The 26,352-nt window shown below is 43.6% G+C and overlaps 1 protein-coding gene across 1 annotated transcript in view; it reads left to right on the top strand.

Annotated features, from left to right (window-relative positions):
• Nucleotides 1-26,352, top strand: part of LAPTM4B (lysosomal protein transmembrane 4 beta) — a 60,952-nt gene that overhangs the window by 16,688 nt on the left and 17,912 nt on the right. Inside the window, exons 2-6 of the mRNA XM_072851187.1 lie at nucleotides 44-155; nucleotides 7,286-7,359; nucleotides 8,006-8,128; nucleotides 16,348-16,446; nucleotides 24,010-24,105. Coding sequence (XP_072707288.1) covers nucleotides 44-155; nucleotides 7,286-7,359; nucleotides 8,006-8,128; nucleotides 16,348-16,446; nucleotides 24,010-24,105 — 504 coding nt within the window. The remainder of the gene's footprint in view (nucleotides 1-43; nucleotides 156-7,285; nucleotides 7,360-8,005; nucleotides 8,129-16,347; nucleotides 16,447-24,009; nucleotides 24,106-26,352) is intronic.

Raw genomic sequence — 26,352 nt, 5'->3', positions numbered from 1 at the left:
TTACTTTCACAGTCTGACCCTTTTCCCTTTTTTCTCTCTATAGATTATCAATTCGGTGGTATTGCTGATTCTGCTGAGCGCCCTGACCGATCCTGACCAGTACCACCTAACCAGTGCTGAATTAGGGGGTGAATTTGAATTTATGGATGATGCCAGTAAGTACAAACTGCCTAAATACTAGCACTCATTGCTCCAGCATTTACATAACTGTCCTATCATTTCAGTAATTATTGTCCTTTAATTATTGCTTCACCTTGTTATCTTACAGATGCATTTTTATTGTGAAAGGTGTATTCGTGGCACAGTTCAAATTTGTTACCTAGTAGTAACCTTATCTGTTACCTATTAGTAATCCATCTGCTCTGCTGTGTCCTGGCTTGGCAGGGGTACAGCCAACCATTGACATGGAGATATTATCTCTGAGCACGATGCTGAAAGCCCCAGGGGGATTTTGCAAGACACAGGGAGATACGGAATCTCTGCATCTCCCAGCACCGTGTCCAGTAGTGCCTGCACATGCCCATACTGCTGTTTGCGTAACTGGCTGAATGCGTTCATTCATGTTGTACATATTTACACACCCCCCAGGTGCACATGGCATGACTTGCACAAACCTGTTGCCATAGATGCAAGTATAAATACTAACGGTATAGTCATGGGCGTATTAGTGATAACACAGGGCTGCTTCCTTCTCTCACCAAAGGATATCACAGAAAATCTTCAATACAGTTTCAGGGAAGGATAAGCCAGGCTATTTATATCTCCTGCAAAAACCTCCTGTCCTTTGCAAATGCTTCTTTCTTCCATGACTGTTTCAAATTATTTGGTGATGTTTTGTTTGTTGATTTGCTTTAACCTTTTAATTCATATCTAGAAAAGTTTTCCCTTAATGTGATTTTGATAAAAATGTCTGTGTATTTTCATTTCTGCTCACAAGGTTGTTACGTTCAACATTTCTCACGGTAATCTGAAACGAGGTCTCCTACTAGCTACACTGGTGTCTTGCTGCTCAGAATCACACCCATCCACAGCAAAAGGCTCAAAGTTCTTTCCTCATTCTGACTGAAGTCAGTAAAAATATCAGTAGGAAAAGGAGTAGCCCCACACGTGAGAAAAATAATTGCACCCATGGTGTGTCAGAGCTGCTGGGTATCAGTTAAGGGATGCTTATTTCCACAAGTTCTTTAGTGCAGATACGCCTTGAGGGCCTACATTTAATTAATAATAAGGGACAATTGCTACTTTATTGTGTCTTCATTGAAAGGCCACCTACAACTTCCAACTAAAAATCTTTTTATATAACTGGATTTAAGAAAGTAAGGCCCATAGTAGATACAGATGGGCTCCTAGCTGATTCTGACATATTAAAACTGACTGCCTTGTCCTAATTCTCAGAGATTAACCTTGGTAATGACTGTCTGTCAGTGTGGTTTTATATAGCCGACATCAGAGGCCTGCCAGTGCCCAAGGCTTTAAAATAGTAATTCTGTTTTGTAATGCAATAGCTGTCAGATCAAGTACATTGGGGATTTCCATCTACACTTGAAAATTGTATTTTCTATATTTTTTTATCAAGGCTTCTGAAGTGAACCCTGCAAGACTGTAAAAGGATGGCTTGTGGGCCAAGCGACCTCATTTCCATTTGGTAAAGGGAACATTTCACAGGCAGTTAAATTACAAATGAACATCTGAATTAATGTCTCCTTTTATTCTTTGGCTCCCTCTGGTTTAATACCTTACTGAGTAAAGGCAGCTGAATCAAGCTACTGGCTTTTATAGTTACTGGAAATAGCTGACAGGAGATAATTTTTTTTTTCTTTTTTTCTTTAAGTGTGACTATATTTGTTCAAATCTGAGGAAATGTTTTCTTATGAGATAAAACATCAGACAAACTTCCACATGCTCTTCTCTTGTCCTACTTCTATTTGTCTTTTTTGAAGAAATGTTTCCCAGGTTAGCTACGTGTGTTGAAATTCTTACATGTGAAACCATGAATACCACATACAGGAGGATACGTTAATTTTTATGCTAATGAGTGTCCCAAAGCAGTTATCTAGATGTACTTGTGTTGACAAATAATAATGATGAAAATACTAGTAGCCATTATTCTCATTACTACTTTTTGGTGCTCCTATCAATAGCAAACCAAAAAAGAATGCAGACACAGATTTTGCATGTAAAAATTTTCCCTTTCCCTCCCCCCTCAAATAGGCTCTGTCATAAAACATCTGAAAATACCAACTGGAAATAAACTTACCAGCCAAGTCATAGTAGTGGGATCATGGCTAACCTGAAGTTAATGACCAATTTCCCTTGACTTCCAAGAACCAGGATTCCCCCAATATTTATATTCATATTTATTTCTGGCTGTGCTCAGGCCTGGTTTATGGAGAATTTTCAGTTTTCTGTTCCAGCAGTGGGAAAAGTTCCTTCCACGTGTAGAGCCAGAACCAGTCTGGGGCAAAATGCTTGAAAATGCCAGTGCAGCATCAGTTCTTCTGCGAATGGCTGCTCAGCCTTAATTTCAGGATTTAGCATGGTTCCCAGGGCATTACCAGAGGCTCCAAAATGCCTGTTCAATTAAGCAGAGGAAGGATTTACCTGAGCACTTACAAAAAGCTGTAGGTTATAGCTTTTCCCTTCTAGTCTAGAAAAGGAAACAAGGGGGAAAATAATCTGCCAAGACTTGCCATGCGGCAGATGGATGTACTGGAAGACACCAGTGTGTGTGGTTTGGCTGGCTCTCTGAGACATACATCTGGGAGCCGGGGAAAACACTGGGCTTCCTCCTGTGCTGGATATTCAACTGAGCCCATTTAGTCTCATCTTTCTTTTTATTATTTCCTTAGGGCCTGAGAGAGTTTATGAACTAGAAGCTGGACTAGGAAAAATTAGAAACGTGTGAGCTGCCCAATGTAATACTGCTGCTGTTAAAAGACTAATAATGTCTGGGCAGGAGATGGAAAAGCCCTATAAATCATTTTGACTTCGCAGAGGGTTTCACCTGAGCCTCCTGCTCAGCTACTCCAGATACACAGACCATGATCCTGACATGTCAACAGCCCAAACAAGCAGTGAGCGTTGCTTGGTTTTATTTACTGCCTTCAGAGTGTCACAGATGTGTGCGATGATACTTCATAAGTCGTATGACAGCTAGAACTTAAATCCTATGTATGCCCTGTAGAAATTGATGGAAACTTTGACACCGGTGTCAGCAACTCGGGCCAAAATCAGCCTGTGTCCCTGCCCTGGGACTGGCAGACAAGACAAGCAGAGGTCTCGGGGCAGAGTAATGAGATGGTCTCTCTGCAGAACGTGACATGCATCTGGGGCATAAAAAGACTAATTCAAATAGAAATATTTTTATAAGAAAACCTACAGATAGCAGGCTTGGACTTCTCTGGGGGGTAAAGGGTAGAGCACATACCCTTCCTGCCCCAATCCATCAACACCAGCCAGGTAGCATGAGCCCCATGTCACAGGGAGGGGAAAAAAACTAGATCCCTGCCCCAATGTAGCCTATTCAGGGCTGCATCTTCCCCTCTAGCCTTATCCTCTGGAATAAATGAGCTGGGCTCAAAGGTGCAGAAAGCTCTTTCCTTCTCATTGGCCTCCTTCCTTTGCTGGAGAGAAAATGCCACCTCCGCACGTGCTGCGACCCAGGAGGCTTCACGGCAGCTCACAGCAAGCTCACGCAAGCAGCTTTGAGGAGAGAGCAAAGCAGTAATCCTTAGCTGGCAGTAAGGAAGCCAGGCTGCTGGATAAATAAGGCTAGGAGGGTGGGCAAAACTGCCTGAGGATTGTAGGCTGCAGTCTGCCTGAGGATTGTAGCTTTCTGGCCCCTGCTGTCAGAGCTCTCAGCCAGCAATTAACTCCAGGACTAGGGCAGGTGATGAGCTGGAGGATTTGAGGTCTCCATCACTCCACACAGGTCCTGGCTCAGGGACTGGCCTCAATGGCTGCTTCTCCCTGTCCCTGCAGCACCCACCACCAGCCTCTTCTGCAAGAGGAGAGGGGAAGGGAAAGAAATGCTTGTGAGATGGGTTTGAGAGAGCTCCAGCTGCAGAGCTTGCCATGCATGCAAGCACCCCATGGCAGGAGCTCTGCTCAGCCCCAGCAGCTTCTTCTCCCCAGTGTGGCAGGAAGGTAGGATCTCACTGCAAGGTATAAGAGGAAAAAAACCCAACTGGTTTCTTTAAAACCAAGCTGAAAACTCAAAATCTGTCTAGGACAGTAGGCTGTATAACCACTGCAGCGGTCCAAGTACCACCCTTCTAGCCATGAATGCCATGGAAAGTACAGCATGGCTGGAAAAAAATTCACACACCCCTGTTAGCTTCTCATTTAATGTGCTACATATCTAGTTTCATTCTCATTAATTGAAGCCGACACAGCTCAAAAAACTCAATGAAGCCTTAAATGAGAAAGAACCAGCCTGAGCCAACTAGGACTTGAGCCAACCAACACAGCTAGAGAGACACCAGAGACAGGGAGCATGAGTGTGTCAGACCAGAGCTTCAGTGTCAAGTTCATCGCAGTTTGCTAGGCTCTGGCTCTGAACCAGCGCTGCCATGGTCACGGGCAAAGCAAGGCCTGTGACTGCTGCATCTGCTGCAAATGACAATGACAGCAGCTTCCCCTTGGATACAGGGAGTAGGTGACTGGGATTAAGAACGGACAGAATAAATACATGAGCAATGCCTTCAAACTGATGGTTAAAATAAAAATATTGATCCAAGATCCTCTTTTATAAGAGGTTCAATTGAGGTTAGTGGCTACAGGCAGCCATTTCCACTTCTTTTCTTTCATTACCTCAATTGTACCTGGTCTATTCAAAATAATTTTGATTTCACAGGATGTATGTGGGCAGCCAGAGCAAAGTGCCACACAAATAAGAGTGTCTGAAGAAGCTGCAGTACCTTGTATCAGTATGGGTTTGTTTTGTGGGTGCTTCATCCTCTTGAGGGCAGAATTCACATCAGCTCTAACAGGCACAGCACAGCCTTACAGCTCCTAAAAACCTGGAGACTGGTCATGGCAATGCAGCTCAGATGCTTACACTGGATGTCCGGATTCTCTGCACAGTCAAAGAGGTAAAGGAGGTGCCTCTGAAGAGCAGTTGGGGATGAAGAGCAATTTGGGATGCACTGAGATGTCATCCCCTCCTGAATTACAAGCAGGGAGCCCAGCTGCCTCCAGATGGCATTTCCAAGTGCCCGCAAGCCGAGCTGCCTAAAGCCACTGGCTAGGAGGCAGTGAGTGCAGGGGTGCAGCTGACCTCAGCGCTGAGTGCTGGTGCCTCTCCTGGGTGAGACCGGCTTATTTTGACAATAAGACAAAGATTCAAGCATTTGCACTGTGAGTAAGGACATCTGGACTCCAGGCCCTCATTAGACTATAGTAGTTTAAATTTGCTCCTCCAAGTGTCCAGGAAAGGGGCCCCATCCATTAAATGAGGAAGAAGCCTGCAATAGGGCTCACTCTGTTGCATTTGAGTCCTTATGCAGTCACAAGGACAAAATTTGGGGGCAAGAGTGAGAGAGCAAGAGTCCTGAAACCCAGGACACAGGCAGTGTCCTGGGAAAGGGGAGACCTGGGTTCCTAAAGCCTTAATCCTGCCATTGGAGGTACCCAAGGAGCCTGTAGCCCAATGTCCATAAGCAGTCTCTGGAGATGCCCTCACCAGCCAGCAACAGTCTCCTCTTGCTCATTTTTCTGCCAGCTTCACAAGTCTCGGGTTCCTCTCTACTTCAAGGGCCAGCAGAAATCCAGATTAGTGCCGGCAGGAGCTCTGCACTAGTGCAGGTTTGTGTTCCTTCAGGTGGAGGAGGGTCAAGGACTGGGTCCTTTGTCTTCTACATGGATGATCGTACTGGTAGGCTGGAAAAAATGACAGACAAGACTTAGTGTCTGTCCTTCCTTTTCAGCCATGACCCAGGTGAACCTGCACTGCTGCCTGGTGGCAGTAGGTGAGACCTGTCCACAGCTACCAGATCAGGACCTTTCAGAGACTTTGATGCAGGCTCCAGGGCACCTACCCAGAACCTCATTTTGATGCAGCCAGGGAGGTGGAGGGACCATCCCTTGCTGCGGGAGGCTCCTCATCATGTGCTGGAGTTAGATGTTGTGGCAACTCTGTGATCAAATGGAGGCACCTTCACACTTTGAATGCCTCCAAAGTCAGGCAGTGATGGGTGGTGAAAAGCCTGAACACCATCACGTATTTGTGTGTCTCAAGTCCACCAAATGTCTCATCAAGGCAGGTAGTTTAAATGCACCTGGTGACAGCAATGTGAACAGCAGGTATCTCACACATACCCACAGAGCTGGGTTCTCTAAAGTCACGTCCTATATACCTCACATCCCCTCTCCTCTTTGGCCACTGGCTTAGCCTCGGAAAAGTAGTTGCAATGTTGAATTGCACTCCCAAACTGGCTATAAGGTTGGGCTCAGAAATAACACTTCTGGTATCCTGACTATGGGCTGTAATGATATCAGGGGAGATGTATAGGAGAAGGCCAAACATTGTAATTCTTTCCCCCAGGAATTTCCTCTTCCAGCTGTTTGTGGCTTAGGAACTTCTTAAATCTAATGAAAAGTTAATTGAAATCTGAGCAGCAATAGAAGAAAAAGATAGAGTCCTGTAATTACTCCAATCAAAACCTTAAAGAATATATTCCTTCCTTTACTATTTGACCTTTCCTGACAGTTATACATTTTCATTAATAAACTGTATATCTCTGTAGTATTCTTGGTTGAAATGAAAATTTCCAAGATGTTATTTCTGCTCTAAGATGCCTCTACTTGGCACTTTTGCTTTTAAAAATTCATTTCTCCTTTTCCAAAGTTTTTAGAGATATGTGAGCAACCGTATACAGAAGCTATTAGTGCAAAAACAATCTGTAGTGCGGAAAAGCAGACACTTTCTGACTACAGATGTCATCATCACTGGCAAAATAGTTTTCTAGCCAAGTCTGCTCCTGATTTTTGAAAATCCTTAGAAAAATTAAACTAGTCGTGGCATCCCCACAGCTGGGAGGTGCCTCCATCACCACAGAGAGGCTGCAGAGGCTTGCGCAGTGTAATCACTGTTTGTCCTCATATTTAGGAGGTTTCCCACGAGAGCCAAATGTTTCCTCCAGCAATGGCTGAATGATGCACCTGCCCCCATCTCCACCCCCCTTCCCACCCTGGCCTTTGAGATGCTCTGCACGAGGCAGATGGCAAAATAACCGAACCAAGCTCTGAATTTATCTGCAATCATTTTGATGTGTTTCTCTTCCAGATATGTGCATTGCCACAGCAATTTCTCTTCTTATGATTCTGATCTGTGCAATGGCTACATATGGCGCATATAAGGTAATTAATTATATTTGGTAAAGACATGAATCAAGTGAACTACACAACTCTAGAAACAAAATTAAGAAAATTGCTTTCTAACAATTTCTTGTTTAGTTGTATAGCTGAACATGGAGAGAAAAAAAAAAACCACAAACAGTCAAAGAGGCAGCAAAACAAATTGCTTAGATCAGTGGTATCCCAGGGCCCCATGCTGCAAGCACGAGGACTGCCCCGTTGTGTTTACTCTCTGCAGTTTCAAATATGAGTAAGCTGTGGGCAAACTGTGAATTCAGAGAACTGAATCTTGTACCTATGAAAGTTAAGGAAATTTTTTTCCATTCACCTCCCAAGCCTGTGGTTTGTCCCAGTATTAATCCTATTAATTAGGGGGAAAAACTGTCTTGTGGTTTCTAAATGTCCTAGTATAATGAGTTGTGGGACTTACACCACACATATTACTGCAGTTCAGCAGCCAAGCTGGCTTGGCCAACTCTTTTGGCTGAATGTCGTATTTCTTTTAGCTGATTTAACAAGTTCTTTTCTCTTATGGCTTCATGAAATGTAATGCATTCTGTCAAACATCCCTTAGATTTTAGTGCAGAAAGACATATATCCTTCTATTTTAGCTTGTGGCTGATGACTTTTTATTTTATTTCCTTTTTAGCAACATGCGGCCTGGATCATCCCTTTCTTCTGTTACCAGATCTTTGACTTTGCTCTCAACACGTTGGTTGCCATCAGTGTACTCGTCTATCCCAGCACAATTCAGGACTACCTCCGCCAGCTGGTAAGTCACTCAATGTTCACAAGCCTTTGGGAGCTTTGGGGAAAAAACCGTGCAAGGTGCACTGTTTGTCCTATATTTCTAGCCAACAGTTTGCTGTTAACTTCCTATGCAGTCCTTGAAAAGTCCTCTCAGTCCTCTCAGTCCTTGCTAGCCTGTGTTCAACATCCTTGCAAGGTTCTATTACTAACTTATTACAATATTTGTGCAGAGCTCTGGAGTTTTGCAATGTTGTGGAAGCTCTCAGCGTCACTTCATTTAGAATGAGACTCATATTGCGAGACACAGATAATAAGTAATTGCTTTTGGATTCGGAGTTATTGTGTTCATATCCAGTGGCTTATTTTTGGTGCTATTTCAAGGATGTTTTGTTGCTCCTTTTAATTTATTTGGTGGCTTTAACACAGATTTCATTAGGCAGGAGTTTGACTCAATGTAGGTTTGTTTTTGCTAGAAAATATTTTTGGATTCTGTCTTAGGGACAATTAGAGGCTCCCTTCTTGCCGTGGTCTACTTTGGCCAAACATCCATAGGCAGTATTACATAAGCTTACAAGATATGATTGCAACCACCTAAAGTAAAGACAAGAGCCCACCAGCCTCTGTCTCATCACAGGGCCATGTTCCATGTCCGGCAGGGTTCAGGTGGAGTTGCAGAGCTCTGGGAGAAGCTAATGCTGCCTCTGTCTCTGAAAATCTGCCTTGAGAACCTGAATACAGATTAGCTTGCCTGTGAACTTTGTTATGTGGATGGAAAACTAGCTAGGGCAGTATAAATAACAGGTAATGAGAAACAGCAGGCAGATAAGTAGCCACACAAATCTGCGGGAAGAGGCAATGTGTCAAGCCAGCGGGAGCTGGGATGCATCAGAGGCCTGTTATCCTGCGCCTTATTTAACACCCGCCTGCATTCACGGCTGATGCTACACTGGAAGAGAAGCAGAGGAGTAATTCAAAAGGTTCTCAGAGATACGAGTGGAAAAGAGCAAATTATGGACATAGCTTGGCAAGTGCTTGAAGCTGGCATGGCCGCTGGCGGGAGCCTTCCTGCCCATCCTTTGCCTGCAGTCCCCAGCTTCTGCATCGGTGCCAGCCCCGCTCTTGTGGCAGCACAAGCATCTGTGTGGCTGCAGGACCTCCATCTGCTTCCCAGAGCATGAGTTGTAACCAGGTTTTACTCTGTCTTGGTCACTGTACGAGAACGTGAGGGGGACGTGAGCAGGCTGGGAGCTGCGCACTGAAAAGCCCCCTGCTCTTCTGCTGTAAACCTGGTGCCACAACTGGAGCTGGGCAAAAAGCAGCTGATTCTCTCAAAATGTCTGCTAAAACATCACTGTCGTTTCTGCAGATAAAAAAATAATAGGCCCTTCCGTAGCAGAAATACAAGGAGCAGGCTTTGGAAGGTATTGGGAACAGTACAGCAGAGCACTTCATGAGCCGCGTTGCTGCTCTGGAGCGTTAAAACCTCTGGTTGCACACATCTTTGTCTTGCTGTTGTAAATCATTTTCCGGACTAGTAATGAAATGCCGCAAGACTTCAGGAGTGCTAAACTGTCAGTGCTCAAAAGGGCAAGGGGGATTTCCAGGATAATTATAGGATGATTAGGCTGACATTGCTACCAAGCAGAATAATAACAGAAGTGCTGAGATGAGAGTCAATTGGTAAAGGATTAGAAGAGAGGAATATGATTAATGACTGCCAGCACAGTTTTACAGACAATCAGTCCTGCAGGCAAACTCATTTTCTTTCACTGACAAGATTAGTGGCATTGTCAATAAAGATGAGCACAGGCATAATAGACTTCTGTAAGATGTTTGACTTCGTAGCATGATGCTCAGAGCAACAATAAAGCACTAGATCGATAAAGGATGTATCAAATGGATTAGGAGAGGTTAGCTGGCAGACTGCAAAGGGTCGTGGTCAAGCGGACCATCTGCCAATGGGTTTCTATTTCGGGTAGAGGAAGGTCTCCAGGAATCGGCAGTAGGTCTCATGCTCTTCCTGACTTCCATTAATAACCTTGATACCCAGGAGGCCATTCACAAAGGCTAACGTCAGCCTTGGGAGAGCTTCACCAGGCTCACGGTCTAGACGGATCGAGTCCTCTAGCAGGAGGCTGAGAGCAGGAGCCTAATCCAGCTGTTCTGTGTCATCCTCTGAAAGACCCTGTCCTTGCATTGCCCAAAGTGAGCACATCTCTGCGTTTCCCAGAGTCAGTACTTGTGCCTTTTCCCCGCAAAATCACTTCTAATAAAACCTGTGGCTGACACAGAGATTAATGAAGAAGTAAATAACACTAAGGATGGAGCCATTAATCAGAGCTAGACTGACTGAGAACCTGAATTCAGTCATTAATGTGTGCTACATTGCTAAATGCAAAGAAATGTAAAAACATGAGGAATACAGATGAGCATACAGTATGGCAACTGTACCTGGGATGCAGTGACCCTGTAAGCAGTCTAGGGAACTAAGTGCCGAAACAAGTCTCCAGGTTTTTCTGCTGTTTGCAAAAACTGCTCATGGGATTTGTGGACAGAAAAAAACAGCAATGAATAGTAATAGGGAGGAGACTTCCCTTCTCAGTTGGTGACATAGGTTTCATCTGTCTACTTATGGTGTCTGGTTGTAAAGAACAATGCTTAAAAGTCAGAGAACATGCAGAAAACTTCCTCCAAACACTATATAAAAGCTGGTTACATTGTAGTATGGTGAGAGACAATCAGCTTTTCCTGTTTCGTTTACCAAGAAAGGAGACCAAGAGGTGATGCTGTTAGAGTTTTCATATGCAGAATAATAAGGTATTAAAAGGCTGTTTAAATGAAATGAGAGGCATAATGATAGAGTAGCTAAAAGCTAGTCCAAGTTAAGTTCATTTAGAAACAAGGAGTCATTTCTATTTTATCATTCACAGTGGAGATTAGTGATTGGCAAAAACTACCAAGAGCCGTGGTGAATTTTGTACAGTTAATGTCACCTGTTCAACAAAGTTTTGAAGCTGTTTTGAAGCTGTTCTGCATCAGCTTTGAAGCTGTTTATGCCTCCTGTGTCTTAGCTGTGGTCCCAAGCACAAGTGGCTCAGCAGGAATCCCTTGGACCCTTACCTGGAAGGGCCACATCAGTTGGCAAAAGGATGTCACGTTTGGTTCAGAGCAAATAATACAGTCTCTCTGAGTGGGCAAAAGTGACAGGGAGAGGTGAAGATCACATCCACTGGTATCAGATACTCAGACACACAATGAAACGAAACTAAAAACAAGCTTTTCAAATTTTTAGCAATAACACCATCAATGCAGTGCTAGCGCCCAAATATTGTTAAACAGGCTTGTACCCATGGACTTGTTTCCCTACCTTTTAATAATACGCATAGCAGATAGGTTTGTTATCTCAAACACCACATTTAGAACAAGACTGCAGTTAATACCCTTGTCCCCATAGGTGAGACCTGAGTCATGCTAGTTGGGTGTGATCCCTCCTGGCGATTTATAAATAAGCCCTAGAGTCATCTTGCCCTCACCCCCTTTGCAGACATCTGCCAAGATAGGCAGAAAGCAAGGGAGGGGATTGTGTTTCTTCCTGGCATTCTTAAAGCTTTTGTTCCTCTAAACCTGCTTTGAATTTGGGGAATGATATTTTAGGGAGCACAGCTCCATAAGGGAAATGAAGAATCCCAATAGTTCTTCAAATCCATTACTGAATATCTGGAAGAAGGTATGCATTAGGTAATAGAATATATTTAACAGTCTCAGAAGAACATTTTGTTCTTGCTCTAAGGTCAAAACCCCATGTTTTTAACCATTTCTACTCCCTACACTAGTATCCAGAATTATGTTATCTATTTACTTTGGTGCACATCTGCCAGATTTCAGTCTATCAGTGGTGAGTTGCAAGCTACTGTGAAACCCTCCATGTGCTTTTAGCAAGATGATAAATGAGTACCTATTGATAGAGTAGGCAGAGCCCTAGCTGAAAATGTTGCAATTGTAATATACAGAACATTGTGTTCAGAGGGTGTTTGGTACTGTCAGCCTATATTGGCTGCTTCTTTCAGAGGTGCAAGCGTCTTTGGAAACTTTTTGTTGCCTTTTAATACCCAGTTGCACAGAGGTGTGGCACTTAATTCCCATAAATTGCAAGAGCATCTCAGCATGAAGGCTCATGTAAAATAAGTAGATGTTACAAATCTAGCATTTGAAATGTTGTATGGCGATCACATGTGATAAAACTTTCTAAGGGTTATGTTGGACGTCTTGGTCATTATCACTGTCACTACCTTCACATACATGCAGCATGTATAAAATAAAAATCATTTTGGTTCTTGAAGCAGTAGTGGTCTAAAGCAGTTTGACCTAAAGCACTTTTATTTTCTTTAGCCCCACTAAATCTTTGATATATGGGCTTTCTAAAGCCTTCAAATTAAACACTTCATCTTCTGTCATCTGGTAACAGTATACAAAATGAATTGAAGCAGAGGTGCAGAACAGGCTAGTCTGCAACTGAGTTATGCAAACTTGTTTTTTATTAAAGTACAGGACTATTAGACTTCATCTAAAGAAAATTTCAAAGTATATTAAATGGCTTTACTATGGGACTGCCTGCAATACTGCTGTCTTAACAATTCAGGTGGTATCAGTCATGCTTTTTAATCCTAGGGGAAACATCTAGAGAATGTAAAAGAGATTAAACCTAAATAAATTTTTCCTATAAACTAAAGCTTAAAAAAATGTCCTTTCTGACATTTTTAATGCCATTTTAGAATTCCAAAGAAGAAGTGCTACTAACTTCATAGTAGAGCTTTAAAAATTCTACAGGCACATTACTATTTTCTTTCTATTTCGTAAGATTCTGATACTCGGAGGATTGTAACTGTTGAATGAGAATCCACACCATCTTTTAAAGTGGATTTTTTTTGTGGGCCAAGGAGAAGGAAGACATGAAAGGTTATGCAAGCAGGCTGAGGGGATGAAAGGGCTTCAGCCTTGGACATTTTATTCTTCTTGTGCATTTGTACAATATTGATGCAGTAGAAATATACTTTCCATGCAAGTTTTAGATTCTTTTTAAGTGTCTAGTAGAGCTTTGCTATGTATAAGCAGTAATTTTTTTAAAATTTAAATATATTACACAGGTATATTATTATGCATGCAGCCCTCTCCATGTCCGTGACAAGGTTATAAATGACACTTTAATTATGACTTTAGCATGCTGGTGCCACACCACTACAACTATCTCTTGTTTGTATAGAAAATTTCATCATGTCCTGCTGCAAAATCACTCCTGTATTTCCAGTGATGGGCTTGATTTTTCCCACCCAGCCATATTTCAGTCTCAGCTTCATCAAACCTTGCACAGGTTTGCACCATTTGACACTGAGCTTTTCCCAGAAGTTGCAGCACTGAGCCCGGCGCCCGGGCCCTTCCCAGCAGCAGGATTTCAACTACTGGTCTCCCCACAGGAGAGCAAACCCCCAGCACAGGAGCAGAATTTCTCTTCTCGCCTCATACACCCACATCGGTGTTTAAGCTCATCACTGCAGTCGGTGGAGGGCAATGGGTCTTTGATTCATCTGAACCGCTGTTGGTACCTGTTTTCTGTGGGACTGAATGAGATCTGGGAGCGGCTGCTGCTGTGGGAGGATCCCAAGGGCCTCCTGATGGCACCAGCTCCATGATGGTGCCTGCACCAGGCGAGCCTAGAGCCAGCCAAGATGCTTCCCATCATCTTTCCTGCTTCTTTGCCAAAAGCCGCAGGCTTTATAAATTGCTTTTCCTACTGCACTGAAGAGGTGTGTAGTTACGAGTCCAGATTAGGTGGCTCGTAGGCCAGCCTGGGCAAGCCAGCGTTAAATGTGTTCTGGTCAGCAGGTGCCACCAGCCCGGTTAGCACACAAAGGGAGTTTTTTCCACACTGACCCGGGGCCCCTGGGCTATTCATCGCAGCCCCAAAAGCTTTTACTCCCACACAGCAGGCTGGGAAGCCCCAGGAGGGACCAGCTTTGGTTTTCATGCCCTGCACCAAGATCTCCCAGACATCTGTGGGTGGGATGACCACCGCATGGGTGCCGCACCCACCGCCTCGCTGGGGTTTGCTTGCACCTCACATCTTTTCAGGACAGAGACTCAGCAAGCTGAGCACAGAGGGGACAAACCACAGCATCTGCTCCTCACGTGCTCTCCCAGCTTGCTGCTTTCAGTGCTGAATTACTGTCCTTTCACCCGAAACCCTGACGTAAGGGAGGGCCCAGTGCTGCTCTGCAGCACATGCTGCTCCCAGACTTGGCCAGGGCTCACGGCTCCAGCAGATGTTCCTGCTCTTCAAGGTAGTGGGACCTTTCTTGGTCATTTTCCCGCCATTTTCCTGGTTCAAATTGGGTCAATTTCCTGATCTTGCCCCCGTGCAAATACCAGTTGAGTAGACGTCGGGAAACAGGCCATTAGGCTATGGCCAAGACCCCAGCATGCAGTCATCCAGTCTTTGACCAGTGGCTGCTCCCCAAAAACCAGAGCGTAGGAGGACCAAGGCCTCACTAGGAGTTTTTTATTACATTCACAAACTAGTTTGACTAGTTTTTTAATGGTAGGTCAGTGCTAAAAAAATTGTTTTGGGGCAGTTTTACTGTAACTGTCCTTAACTGACTGGACTTTCTAACCATATGCACAGCCTCCCCTCCTGCAAGCAGGAGGGCAGGCTGTGGCATTAATACTTAAATTTTCTGCATATAAGGTTTGTGTTTATTTTTCAGTGCATCTTTTCTTGGCATATACTCTTGCTTTCTTGGTCTCTGGGTGACTGCATCCACTATATTTAGCAATAACCTTCTGTGGAAAAAAAAAAAAAGGCAGCAACTTATTGAATTATAGCAAGCTAGTTTCCTGCAAAAGCTGTACCTCAACAAAGAAGATAACGTGATAAAAACTTCAGCCATGAAATTCAGTACAGGAACAGAAACATTGCTGTCAAGAAGCAGAAAATGTAGTTATGTAACATTTATCTGCAAACGGTTACAGCTGCTGTTGATGTTAACCACTCTGAACAGTTCATGGAAGTGCTAAATAAAGAGCTATTCTCACTAGCAGCTGCCCAAAAAAAGGAGAACTTCCTGATGCAGTGGGCTGAGTTCTGGTATAAGGGGTATTAAGGGGTTACTCTGGATTTACACCATCATCGCCCATAATACAGTTATAGCTCGGTCTAGTTAATTGTCCTGACAAAAATGCAGAGCTGGCCTGGTTAAGTAATTAGACCTGTAAGGACAAAGGGGGTTGTGTGTGGAAGGAGCTAATGCATTCAGTTATAATGAGCTACTGTTGCAGTGGTGCTATCTTTTGTGGAGAACAGCTCTGTCTGAGAACAATGGTTTATTCTAACTGAAACAGGAACTTGTGCCTTCCAATATTTCAAAATGATTTGGAACATTCATTTTAAAGGGTGTGTTTTCTTGAAGCAATAACAAATATAGTAAAATATTTTTAGAGGTTTTTCAGCCAGTGATTCTAAATTGTTTCACAACTGTAAATCACTAGAGCCTGCACTAAGTAGGAAGATTCATTTTGTCACCTCCATTTCATGTACGAGATAACAGAAGGACCTGGAGCACATTTGGATTTGAAATCATGACATTACCCCCTGTAGGACCCATGCTTCCAGGGGCACGCACTCAGACAGCAGCACTAACAAGTGCTCCTGGAGAAGTAGTCCAAATTTAGCCAAAATAAGATGGAGCAGAGTAGACCCAATGTCTTTTGATCAAATATTTAGGTGAAAGGACTGTGCTTTCCAACTTTTCCTGCTTTGACTTTCTGGAAGGAGCTGCCACTGGTCTTTGGCAGCCAGTGCCAGTATACGATAATGATTAGTTAGTAAGTACAGGACTTGCCTGCCATTGCCTAAGATGGCAGATTTCCTGCTGCAAAGCTTGCAGAGAGATGTCTTTTGCTAGTTTGTGTCAGATACACAACCCATGTGCGCAGAGGAAAAGACAGCCCACACCACATAAAAAGCAAAACGCAAACCCCTCAGCCCTCCAGTGAACGTTTGGCAGCTGAGTCTTTGCAATGCCTGTTCCAGCCCAACTTACCGAAACTGGTTATTGGTGCGGAGAGCTGCCGATTTAGTAGACGACAGCAAGTTTTGGAAGCTGTTAATTATAGAGTGCACTAATTGACTGTCTCTGAAATGACTTGTGAGATTACCTTACAGTGTTTTACTTATTTTTGCTTATGCAGCCCACCAATTTCCCCTACAAGGAAGAGATTATGTCTGTGAACCCTACATGTCTGGTTGTGATTATCCTCCTTTTCATAAGTATCATTTTGGCTTTTAAGGTAAGTGCATTACTGTGTATAAAGTTTACTTCTGGTCATGGGTGGAATGTCCCTTGCTGGGAGGCCTGGCTTTCAAATAAATCTAGGGAAGTACAGACCAGGCAGCCTAACAGCTGTACAAAGCAAAGTGATAGACATTATGGAAAAAAAGCAGAAAATCTCATAGACAAACACATGAACATGTAGGTCACAATGGGGAAGCACAATGCTTGTAGGGGGAGCTCATGACACATAAATCCTTGGAAGGAGGGCGTCATCCAGTGGACAAGGAAGAGCCTGTTGATACAGACTTCGTGGTTTTTCAAAAGGTGTTTGGCAGAGTCTCTCGTCAAAGGCTTTACAAAACACCCTAAGATGTGTAGGAACAAGAGAAAAGGTCATCTCACAGACTGTAGCTAGGAAATAGAGAATAAGGATAAATTACCAGTCTTTACAACAGTGAGACCCATGCTGTTCAGTACATTCCTAAAAGATCTGGGAAAGGGAAGGAAATCTAACAACAACATTTTTTTGCAGTGTCATTCAAACTAGGGAAAACAATCAGCTAAGAAAGCTTTGCAGAAGGATCTCATGGCACTGAGTGACCGAGCAATGAAATGGCTGAGAAAATCAGTGGTGATAAATTCTAAGTGGTGGCCACTGAGGAAGCACAATCTTGTTTCACAGACACTGCAGTGGACTCTGAGCTAAGCATGACCACCTGGAAAAGGGATCTTGTAGCTGTAATAGATAGACCTGTGAAAATACTAGCTTACTGCTCAGTTCTGGTTAAACAAGTAAATCAAATGTTAAGAATATTAAGAAAGGAATAGAAAAACCAGAAATCTAAAGATTTCTTTCCAGTTTTGATGCCTACTGCCTCTGGAAGCATACATTCACTTCTGGTGCCCTATCTCAACAAGGATGTTGTAGAGCAGGTAAATAGATCCAAACAATCCCTCCTGGGAGGGACAATGTAGAGGACTGTCACACCAGGCAGCAAAAGGGCACAGGGAGTGGTGATTTATTTGCTGTTATGCAAACGTCACGGCTGAGAGGCCAGGAGGTGCCAGGTACCAGATGAAAGGGATGCATAGCATCGCCCAATGCAGCTGGAAAGGGCTCATGTGAAACCCCTGCACCCAGGTTCATGGTCCAGCGAGGTGAGTCCCCACCTGCTGCGCATGGCATCCAAAGGAGCTCAGAATAAGATCAGGCAAATCAATGTATGAAAAACAACCAGCTATGGGTCAACTGGTCCCCTGAGGCTTGGATCTCTTGGAAAGTACGCTGGTATGTTTGCCCTCTTCTTGCACCCTTCTGCAAGTTTCTCACAGTGCAGTGCTGCCATTCTTGTATTTCTCATATTGGGTTTTATTTCAGAATAGTTCTTACTCTTTCTCTGCAGAGCAATTACACGTTAGATTAGAGAAGTCCCAAAGAGCCACAGTGACACCAGGGATGTTGCTTCCGGACAACACATTTGACAACATGAACAGGGAAAGTTATTGTGACAAAAGAGGTAGATTAGATTATTGAAGCTACTTCAAAACTGAAAAAAAAACCAGATAGGGTATTTTAAGGTGCTGTTGGAAGTGATATTCACTTTTCTTCTGTGATGTAGCAATATAATTTAGCCTTCTGGCTTTATGCGTTCACAGCTGTACAGTTGATTTTGTTTGCACCTTTAAGAAATATGTATGATTTATCTGTCAGAATATATCTGTCAGGTGCCACAAGGGATGTACTCTTTAAATTTCTCAGATGCAAGCATTAGCTCATTTTTACCCCAGGTGGGTCTGGTATTTCATTGACTAAGTATGGCAAGGAATTCTCAAACTTATAAAAAAAATGCAACTAAAATGACAAAAATACTTACTACAGAAAAAAGGAACCTAAGAAATTAATAGTGCGAAAGACTCATTTTGTTTTAAAGTGACTAACATGTTTTTTCCAAGAGTATATGTGGTTCATATAATGCTCATTCTAGCAACATATTATCGTGCGAATGAGTCACAAAAAAATATGACTCACACAGAAACACATGCTAAATTCCAGTTAGCATTTTCATTTGAATTTCTTGTGTTTCCCGAAGAGCTGCTATGCAGATTTATGGAATCTGCTCCATGAAAAGAAAGCTGGACACTATCAGATGCATCACACTTTATCATTGATAGACTTAACAGATGGTACCACGTTTATATACTGAAACTGAAAAGGTACTGTGCATAAAAATATGCCTGAGCTCCCTCTCCCTCTGGAGTTCGACTAGAAATAGGGAGAGAAACCAAAACATTGTAACCTAGGAAAAACTACATTCAGTCGGAAAAGCTGCATTCAGCTGGTGGGAAATATGAAACAGAATCACATAATTCCTCAAAAACTTTTGGCATCATGACACTTTTGTTTTGGGTGAAGCTACATGCGAAGGAAAACACTATTGAGCAGAAATCAAGATATAGCAGTATTAGATGGTAGGTTTGTGCTTTGCAGTCATGGGATTGTGAAAAGGGAAGGGGGCCAAGAGAGGGTAGTAAGAAAGCGAGCCAGCTAACCACACACAAGCACTTGTCTTTTTAGTCCTTAGGATTTACTTGGATCCGAAGCAGCTAATGGATATTTCAGGCGGTTTCACGCAGAGTCTTTTTTGGAGTAGACCAAAATGTGTTATTCCATTTAGAATCATAGAATCATTTACTGTGTTTGTCTAGAAACTGAACCAGAGTTACATACCATGAAACATAGGTGTTTCCTATCTGGCTGAGGAAGGACATCCAGCAGCACAAATTTATTTACATACATGTATACAGGACTTCAAATGGCATATAGCCAACACAGTGGCTTTCGAATCGTGCCCTCCTCTGCAGCTGGTTTGGGGAACAGGGCCTCAGTTTCCTCTGGCCAGCCCCAGCTGCTGAAGCAGAACGGTTGAGGCTTCAGCCTCCCCCTCCCCACCGTGGGCAAAGCCCCCCAGGCCCAACCAGAATAAACCTTCCCCCCAGGCTGCCCTGAGCACTCTGCAGCTGCAGAGTATGGCCTCTTCTCTTCTTTTTTGTCCTTTCTTTTTCTGGAGAGGAGGTAGGAAGAGGTAGTTGCCAGTGGGGCAGCCGAAAAGTATTCCAGTTCAGTGAGACAGGCTGGTCTTCAGCAAACTGAATATTAACCCTGATCTCCATAATGTGCCTATAACCTGCATGTACAAGGTGTCAAGCCTGGAGATGAGACTACTCTGCATGTCCTGGTGTCCTCAGCAGATCGAAAGGGTGATGCAGAATGAATTTCTGTGCTCACCCTGAGGACTTTCGTGTCTCAGCCCAGGGGGTACCTGCTGGCAGAGGAAACCCAGACCTGCAGCACATCGCCCCTATGTCTGCTACCTTCCCGCAGGGGCAATGGAGCAGCAGCTGGGACCATGAACACAGCCCCAACAGCCAAGCTCTGATCCCCGCTCCCAGGAATGGCCAACACAGAGCCACAAGGTTGCCACCTGTTCCACAAAAGCCTGGGACAAGTCCCAGCACTGGGCTTGCTGGTGGCAGGGTACTTATAGGAGAAGCAGAGTCTAAAGCAGGGTCCACTTGCTTTAAATTGCATACGCTAGTATGTGTGACTGTGAGCCAACCTAGCCTGTATAACGTGCCATTTAAAGTGTTGCAGGCCAGTGGTTTGGTTTGACATCATTAATTCTTTTCAATCATAGCATTTCTTTGCCGTTATAAGGAGTGGTTCTTGTACAGCCTTTTTATACTCCCAAGATACACATTCTAGTGTGCTGGGAAGATGGATTTAATTGCAGATTTCATCAGCACAGCAACCCATTGTTTCTCCTTCTGCAGCACCAACATGTGAAATACACGTGGCCTACTGGTCTGCCATTAGCATCCCTCTGAAATCTTCATATAAATTTCAGTTTGTGTAGAAATCTTTATCTCATTTTCACCAGTTACTAAAGACCAGCCCAGTTCTGTCAATAGAAAATTCAAAGCAGCTGGAGAATAAAACAAGACTCAGTGCAGACGGCTCCTAACCCACGGGTGCTCTGTTGGGTCTGCGGCATTCACCCTGCGCTTGCTGCCAGCGAGGGAGCTGCCCAGAGGGCTGCTGTGACCCAGATCGGCACAGACTTTTCCTTGCTCCATAACAAGAAACAGCAGGATACAACAACCTCTAATTTCCACAAAGACGCTGGTCAGTCAGCTGGTCGGGCACATGTCTGATGAGCAGAAGTCGTGCAGTACTTTACTGTTGTTTTGCAGCTTAACAGGTGCATATGCAATAACCACGGTGAGAGGCAGGGTTATGAAGTTTTGTGGGTTTCAGTTCCTTAGGGGCTAAAGTCGTTTACCACCGTTCAGAAAGGAAGACTGAAAGCTGGTAGGAGTAGGCACGGTGCCTGTTTCCACACTCAGCCCTTCTTGTGCACCCATCCTTTCACATGGTGGCTCTTGGGGCTGCCCCCCACAAGGCGTCTGTCAGCAGCCTGTGCTGTGGTATGCGTGAATACCACTAAGGGAGGATTAGGCTGAACTGACTTAGTGCCTTTATGTAGGGCCCATTCCAAATGTGAACATTGGTCTCTCGAGAGAAAAAACTGATATATTTATATACTGTGTGTCCAGCCACACATTTGAAAGCAGTATTTGAAACCTCAGCCAAGTTTTTCAGGAAAAAAACTGGTAACTGAATCAGCAATCCCGTTTAACGGTGCATCAGCATCAGTAGAAAAGTGATAAGGAACAAGTTTAAAGAAGAGGTTACAGGTTGAGGAAAACAAGTTTCCATGACTCACAATTAGCAGGCCAGCAGCACATATCCAAAGCACTTGGACAAGGACGTGCTCCGAGCTGCCGCCACTCTCAGCTGTATGTGGGTCAGTGTCTCGGGGCCAATTACTTGGTGTGTGCTGGCTGATGACCTCTTTAATTCAAGGGCTGGAACAGACCTCACCCACTGAGAAACAGCCTGTGCATGCAGGAGCAGGGCTGATTAGACCTAGGGCTCAGAGCTGGAACAGCTGTAGGTGTTCATTGTGGGGTTAAACATGTTTTATTCACCGCATGTAATGGAATGGGAGCATTCAAAAATAAATCTCCCACTAGCTTCTCCCAGATAAGACGGTATTATCTGAAATGGGGCTTCCCTCAGTTTGGATTTTAACAGGAAGTGTATAGAAATTGGTTTGCAAATAGGTAGGCTTAATGTAAAGGGTTTCTTACAAAGATGGGTTGTGTCCCCCAGAAGTGTATATGTATATGTATGTATATACCTTTACACCACTTGGTTCAGTAGCCTCGGGCAGGCTTGCATAGCCTGCAGCTCAGGCTGTAGAGCCAGCCTAACCTTCTCTTAAGACTCAGCTCCCTCCAGAAGCCTTTTACTCTCCCTATTTAATGGTAGAAAGTATTGTCAGTCTGCGACACCTCAAAGTCATCCAGGGTCTGTAAGACTCCATAAAGAAGAGGAAGCAAACTTACTGGATTTCAGCCAGCTCTGCCCTGGTGGAAAAAACTCTTCTTGATCTGCAAGCGAGCCATCAGTGAGTCATGTGGCATCCTGAAAAACCCAGCTCGTGTGTGACAGCTCTGCAGAGGGAGGAAGCGCAGGGCAGCTCAGAAGGATAAGAGGCTTTTGGAAGGTCATCAGTGCAAGTGAGTCACAAAAATATGACTCATTTGGAGTGAGACACACATGCAAATCCAATCAGTGCTGGCAGTTTAATTTGCACACGCTAGGTTTGTGAGAGAACTGCTGTGCAGAACCTACTAAGTAAAAATATAGGTTAGGCACTACCAAAACACATTGTTCTCCTCATCACTGTCATGTGTGAGTATGTGGGAAGCAGAAGGCTCCACAGGGAGCTCCCTAGTCCCACCAGCCTTGTCCCTGGCATACTAAGGATCTGACTCCTGCTCCTCCACATGTGTTATTGCCTCCTGTCTTCCTTCCAGTCACTTTGCTCATCTCTGCTGGCCAGACTGGAATCTCTGCTGGCCAAACTGGAATCTCTCCTGCTGGTGAAGGAGGTGATGGATGTCAGCACTTTGCCCAACCAGTTAAAAAAAAAGTGGAGACAACTAGTTGTTTGCCAGGCAGCAGCCCTACCCAGAGCCAAGTGAGCTCCAAGAACAAAACCAGTGAAGTATATGATCCTGCGGTAGGATTATTGCTGCAATACATTTTTTTGCTTTATACTGAAAAAACAAGAAGTATTTATAATAACAGTTAAAAGGTCAGAAATAATTTCAGATTTCAAGAAAAACTTTTACACTGGCAGTTTTCTCTAGTCAGGCAAGAATAGGAAGACCCCAGACCACTCAAGTCATATGGAATACATTGTTTTAATGTCACATTAAGTGAAACAGAGTACTGGAACAATGCACGTGATATATAGGATCATCACATGGTCATTGGCCAGGCTTTCACTCACAAGACAAGGAGGGTTTCCTGTAATTTACTTGACGATTCTTTAGTCCCCACCCTGCTTGTGCCCTTTTTACTGGGGTTTGCTTCCACTTCCTAATACTACTAACCCCCAGTTGACAATATTTAGATATCCTTACCATGGAGGAATCCAAAACTGGTTTCTGTTTACTTTTTACTGATATCCCCAAGAGATTCTGCATCTGCACCACCTTCTCTTCTTTGTCATGGTCTAACTTGTACCTTCATTTTATGTTGTAAAACTCACCCCTGCTGGCACGCAGTATCCAATGCACAGTAACAAGGTGTCTGACTGAACTCATATCTCTCTGTATTTCTAGAGAGCTGTAAGAAAGAAAGCCGGCATACCTGCTCATTTAAGTAAAATGGAAGTTATATACACAAAATTATGTTACTTTAGCTATATTCAGGCCCAGAGAAACTCTTTCTTTTCAAAACAATTAGTCTATATTAAGTATGCTGTAATATTAAATCTCTGGAATAGTAAAGTTCAATCTAGGTCTAGATTGCAGTATCCCTGCCTAGATGGAGCGGCTCATAGTGCAACACAAGTCTCCGTAATCACAGAATCATCGAATCATAGAATGGTTTGGGCTGGAAGGGACCTTTAAAGGTCATCTAGTCCAACCCCCCTGCCATGGGTAGGGACATCTTTCACTAGATCACATTGTTCAAAGCCCCATCCAACCTGACGTTGAACACTTCCAGGGATGGGGCATCCACAACTTCTCTGGGCAACCTATTCCGGTGTCTCACCACCCTCATAGTCAAAAATTTCTTCCTTATGTCCAATGTCAATCTACCCTCTTTCAGTTTAAAACCATTGCCCCTTGTCCTGTCACTATAGGCCTTGATAAAATCTCTCTCTCCATCTTTCTTATAAGCCCTCTTTATATATTGAAAGGTCTCCCTGGAGCCTTCTCTTCTCCAGGCTGAACAACCCCAGCTCTATCAGTATGAGGAACAGTGTTGGATTATTTACAGAATTCCTACACGTACTTACAGTCACTGCAACCAGCAAAGAGACTGTCCTGTGCTTCTATCAGGCTCATATTCTTATTTATATAAGAATAGAAATGCTCTAGCAGAAAAATGTATATGGTTTATTTTCTGCACAGAATAATAAGTCCCTTTTCTTTGCAGGGTTACTTGATAAGCTGCGTGTGGAACTGTTACCGATACATTAATGGCAGAAACAACTCGGATGTGCTGGTGTACATTACCACCAATGACACTGCGGTAAGGATGTTAGATCGCAGACATTTGTCTAATATTATGCATTTAATAGATTTATTTTATATTAATTTCTGACTCCTTAGTTAACCATCTTAATTCCTTTGAGAGTCCTCATCTGTTGGTTATGTTTAGACTTGAGATTCAACAGACTGGTGTGCTATGGTTACAAATCACACCTATTGCTAAAATACTGGTTTTATTTTATGCATATAGTCTGTTGAAGAATCTGTGTTAAGCATAAACTACAGCTTACCTCATGGAACCAGGAATGACCCCCAGTTCTGAGCTCTGCAGCTGTGTGATGATCTGGACAGAGGGGGGACTGACTAGGAGCCAGGGATGCCATGGTCTACACCTGCTGTGAAATGTGGATTTAGCTATAGAAACTGTGATTTAGGACACTCAGCATCTGGTGTAGTGCTTTACACACTCACAGAGAGGAGCTAAAAGACAACAAAAGTTCAGTGATTCATCTCCCAGTGCATGATGGATTTTTTATAGTAAGGAGACAGAATGAAACAAGGATCGACATGAAAGAAATGAATAAACAGATTTTAACCTCAAAGAATGGAAGGTGTCAGTTTATAGTAGTTTAGTGCTGACATGCGTACATGCAGGGCATGACTGCTAAGCAACATCTTGCTTGTTGCAGAAAGCACTGAAAGAATACAAGAAGAAATAGTCCCTGGAAAGAGCTAGTTCTGTTTGCAGCGGTATCTCCGTGGAGCTGCTCGGTTCCACCCAAACTACATACTGAGGGCACTGTGCCAAATCAGTCCCTGGGGTGACTCCACTGTCTTATGTAACAAGGGTCTTTACATCATTTACATAACAGAATGAGAGCAGCATGAACTTGGTCCTTTGGATCATCTGGGTAAAATTTCAGGATTGCCTTCCTCAGGTTTTCCTAATCATGGGCGGTCTCCACATGCTGAGGTATTAGACCATCAACTTTAAACCACTGGAATGAGTGATTCCTGTGCAGCCACAAGGGCTTAGAAAACTATTCCTACTTTTACATGAAAGTTTTAACTCTTGCATAGTTATTTGTCTTCAATACCTGGAGCTTTAAGAAAAGCATAAGAAGTTTTATGGACTATGATCAGAGCTGGCAACCAGGACATTTAAGTATAAAAATATAGGTTTATTGAAAGCTAAGAAGTATTACTACTTTCTTTACTGGAATCTACTTTGAGTAAAACCAGGAGTTTTATGTGAAATAATTTTGATAGCTCTTTTGCACAGCCTGTGGGTAGTTGTAACTCAGCTTCAAACATTGCTAACTCTACAACCCACAGAACTGGCAGGCTCAGTGGTGGGAGAGCATCAGCTGGATTATCTGGGAAACTAAATTTACCAAGGCTTTTTAAAAGCTACATTAAAACCACCTGCTCCACTGCTGCCTTTACAAAGCAAAAGACTTTGGTTTTCAGAGATGCCTGGTTACCAAAACTCCTTTTGGTACTTTTGTATTTAGTAATTTCCAAAGTGTTCTGAGCTGCCTCCTCATCTTGAAAGCACATGTAAGTGTTTCTGTGAGGAAAGGAAGCCCTTTTATCCCATTTACAGATGGCATATTCTTGCACTGAGAGTTGAATTTAACTTTGCTTATCTTGATCTTACAAGACAGCTACAGCAGAAGCAGGTTTTGAGAAAGGCTGTGCATTCCTAGCTAGTGCTCTGACCATTGGACTCTTCTTCTTTCCTCAATATTTACATCTCCTTAATTTGAAGATGGTCAGAATCTCTTGCTTTCAGGTGTGATGCATTTGTTGTTCATTCTTTCTAAGTAAGTTCAATGAGATGATGTTAGATCAGGTCCTATAGAAAGAGCTGTTTGGGAATTTATCAGCTAACCAAAAAAATCACCCAAAAATTCTTGTTCAGGAGTACAGAAAGGCTCAGGAGCAATGCTGCTGGGGAAGAGTTTCTCAAGCCCAGCCAGAGAGGCAGGACGAGAGAGAGTCACCAACAGCCTGGGTTTTGAATTATTTATTTGGGGTGGAGGCAAGCTTCATTCAAACCTGTGTCTGACTGCTTCTCTCCACTCAGGATGAGCTCCTTCATCCCTAGGTGACACAGTCGGTCTCCATCTCTTGCACATCCTTCCCTGACAAGCTCCATGGACACCCACCAGCACAGTGCACTCAGCAATGTGATGGAGGAGCTGACGTGCTCCTGAGCAGCTGCTTTCTTTCTTCTGCCCATTGCTGAGCTTCAGCAAGGAACAACAGTTTGTAGGGTTAAATC

This window comes from Ciconia boyciana, chromosome 2, assembly GCF_034638445.1.
Source record: "Ciconia boyciana chromosome 2, ASM3463844v1, whole genome shotgun sequence".
NCBI classification, from domain to species: domain Eukaryota; kingdom Metazoa; phylum Chordata; class Aves; order Ciconiiformes; family Ciconiidae; genus Ciconia; species Ciconia boyciana.
Note: the sequence above shows the minus strand (reverse complement) of the source record. Positions and strands in the feature narration are given on the sequence as shown.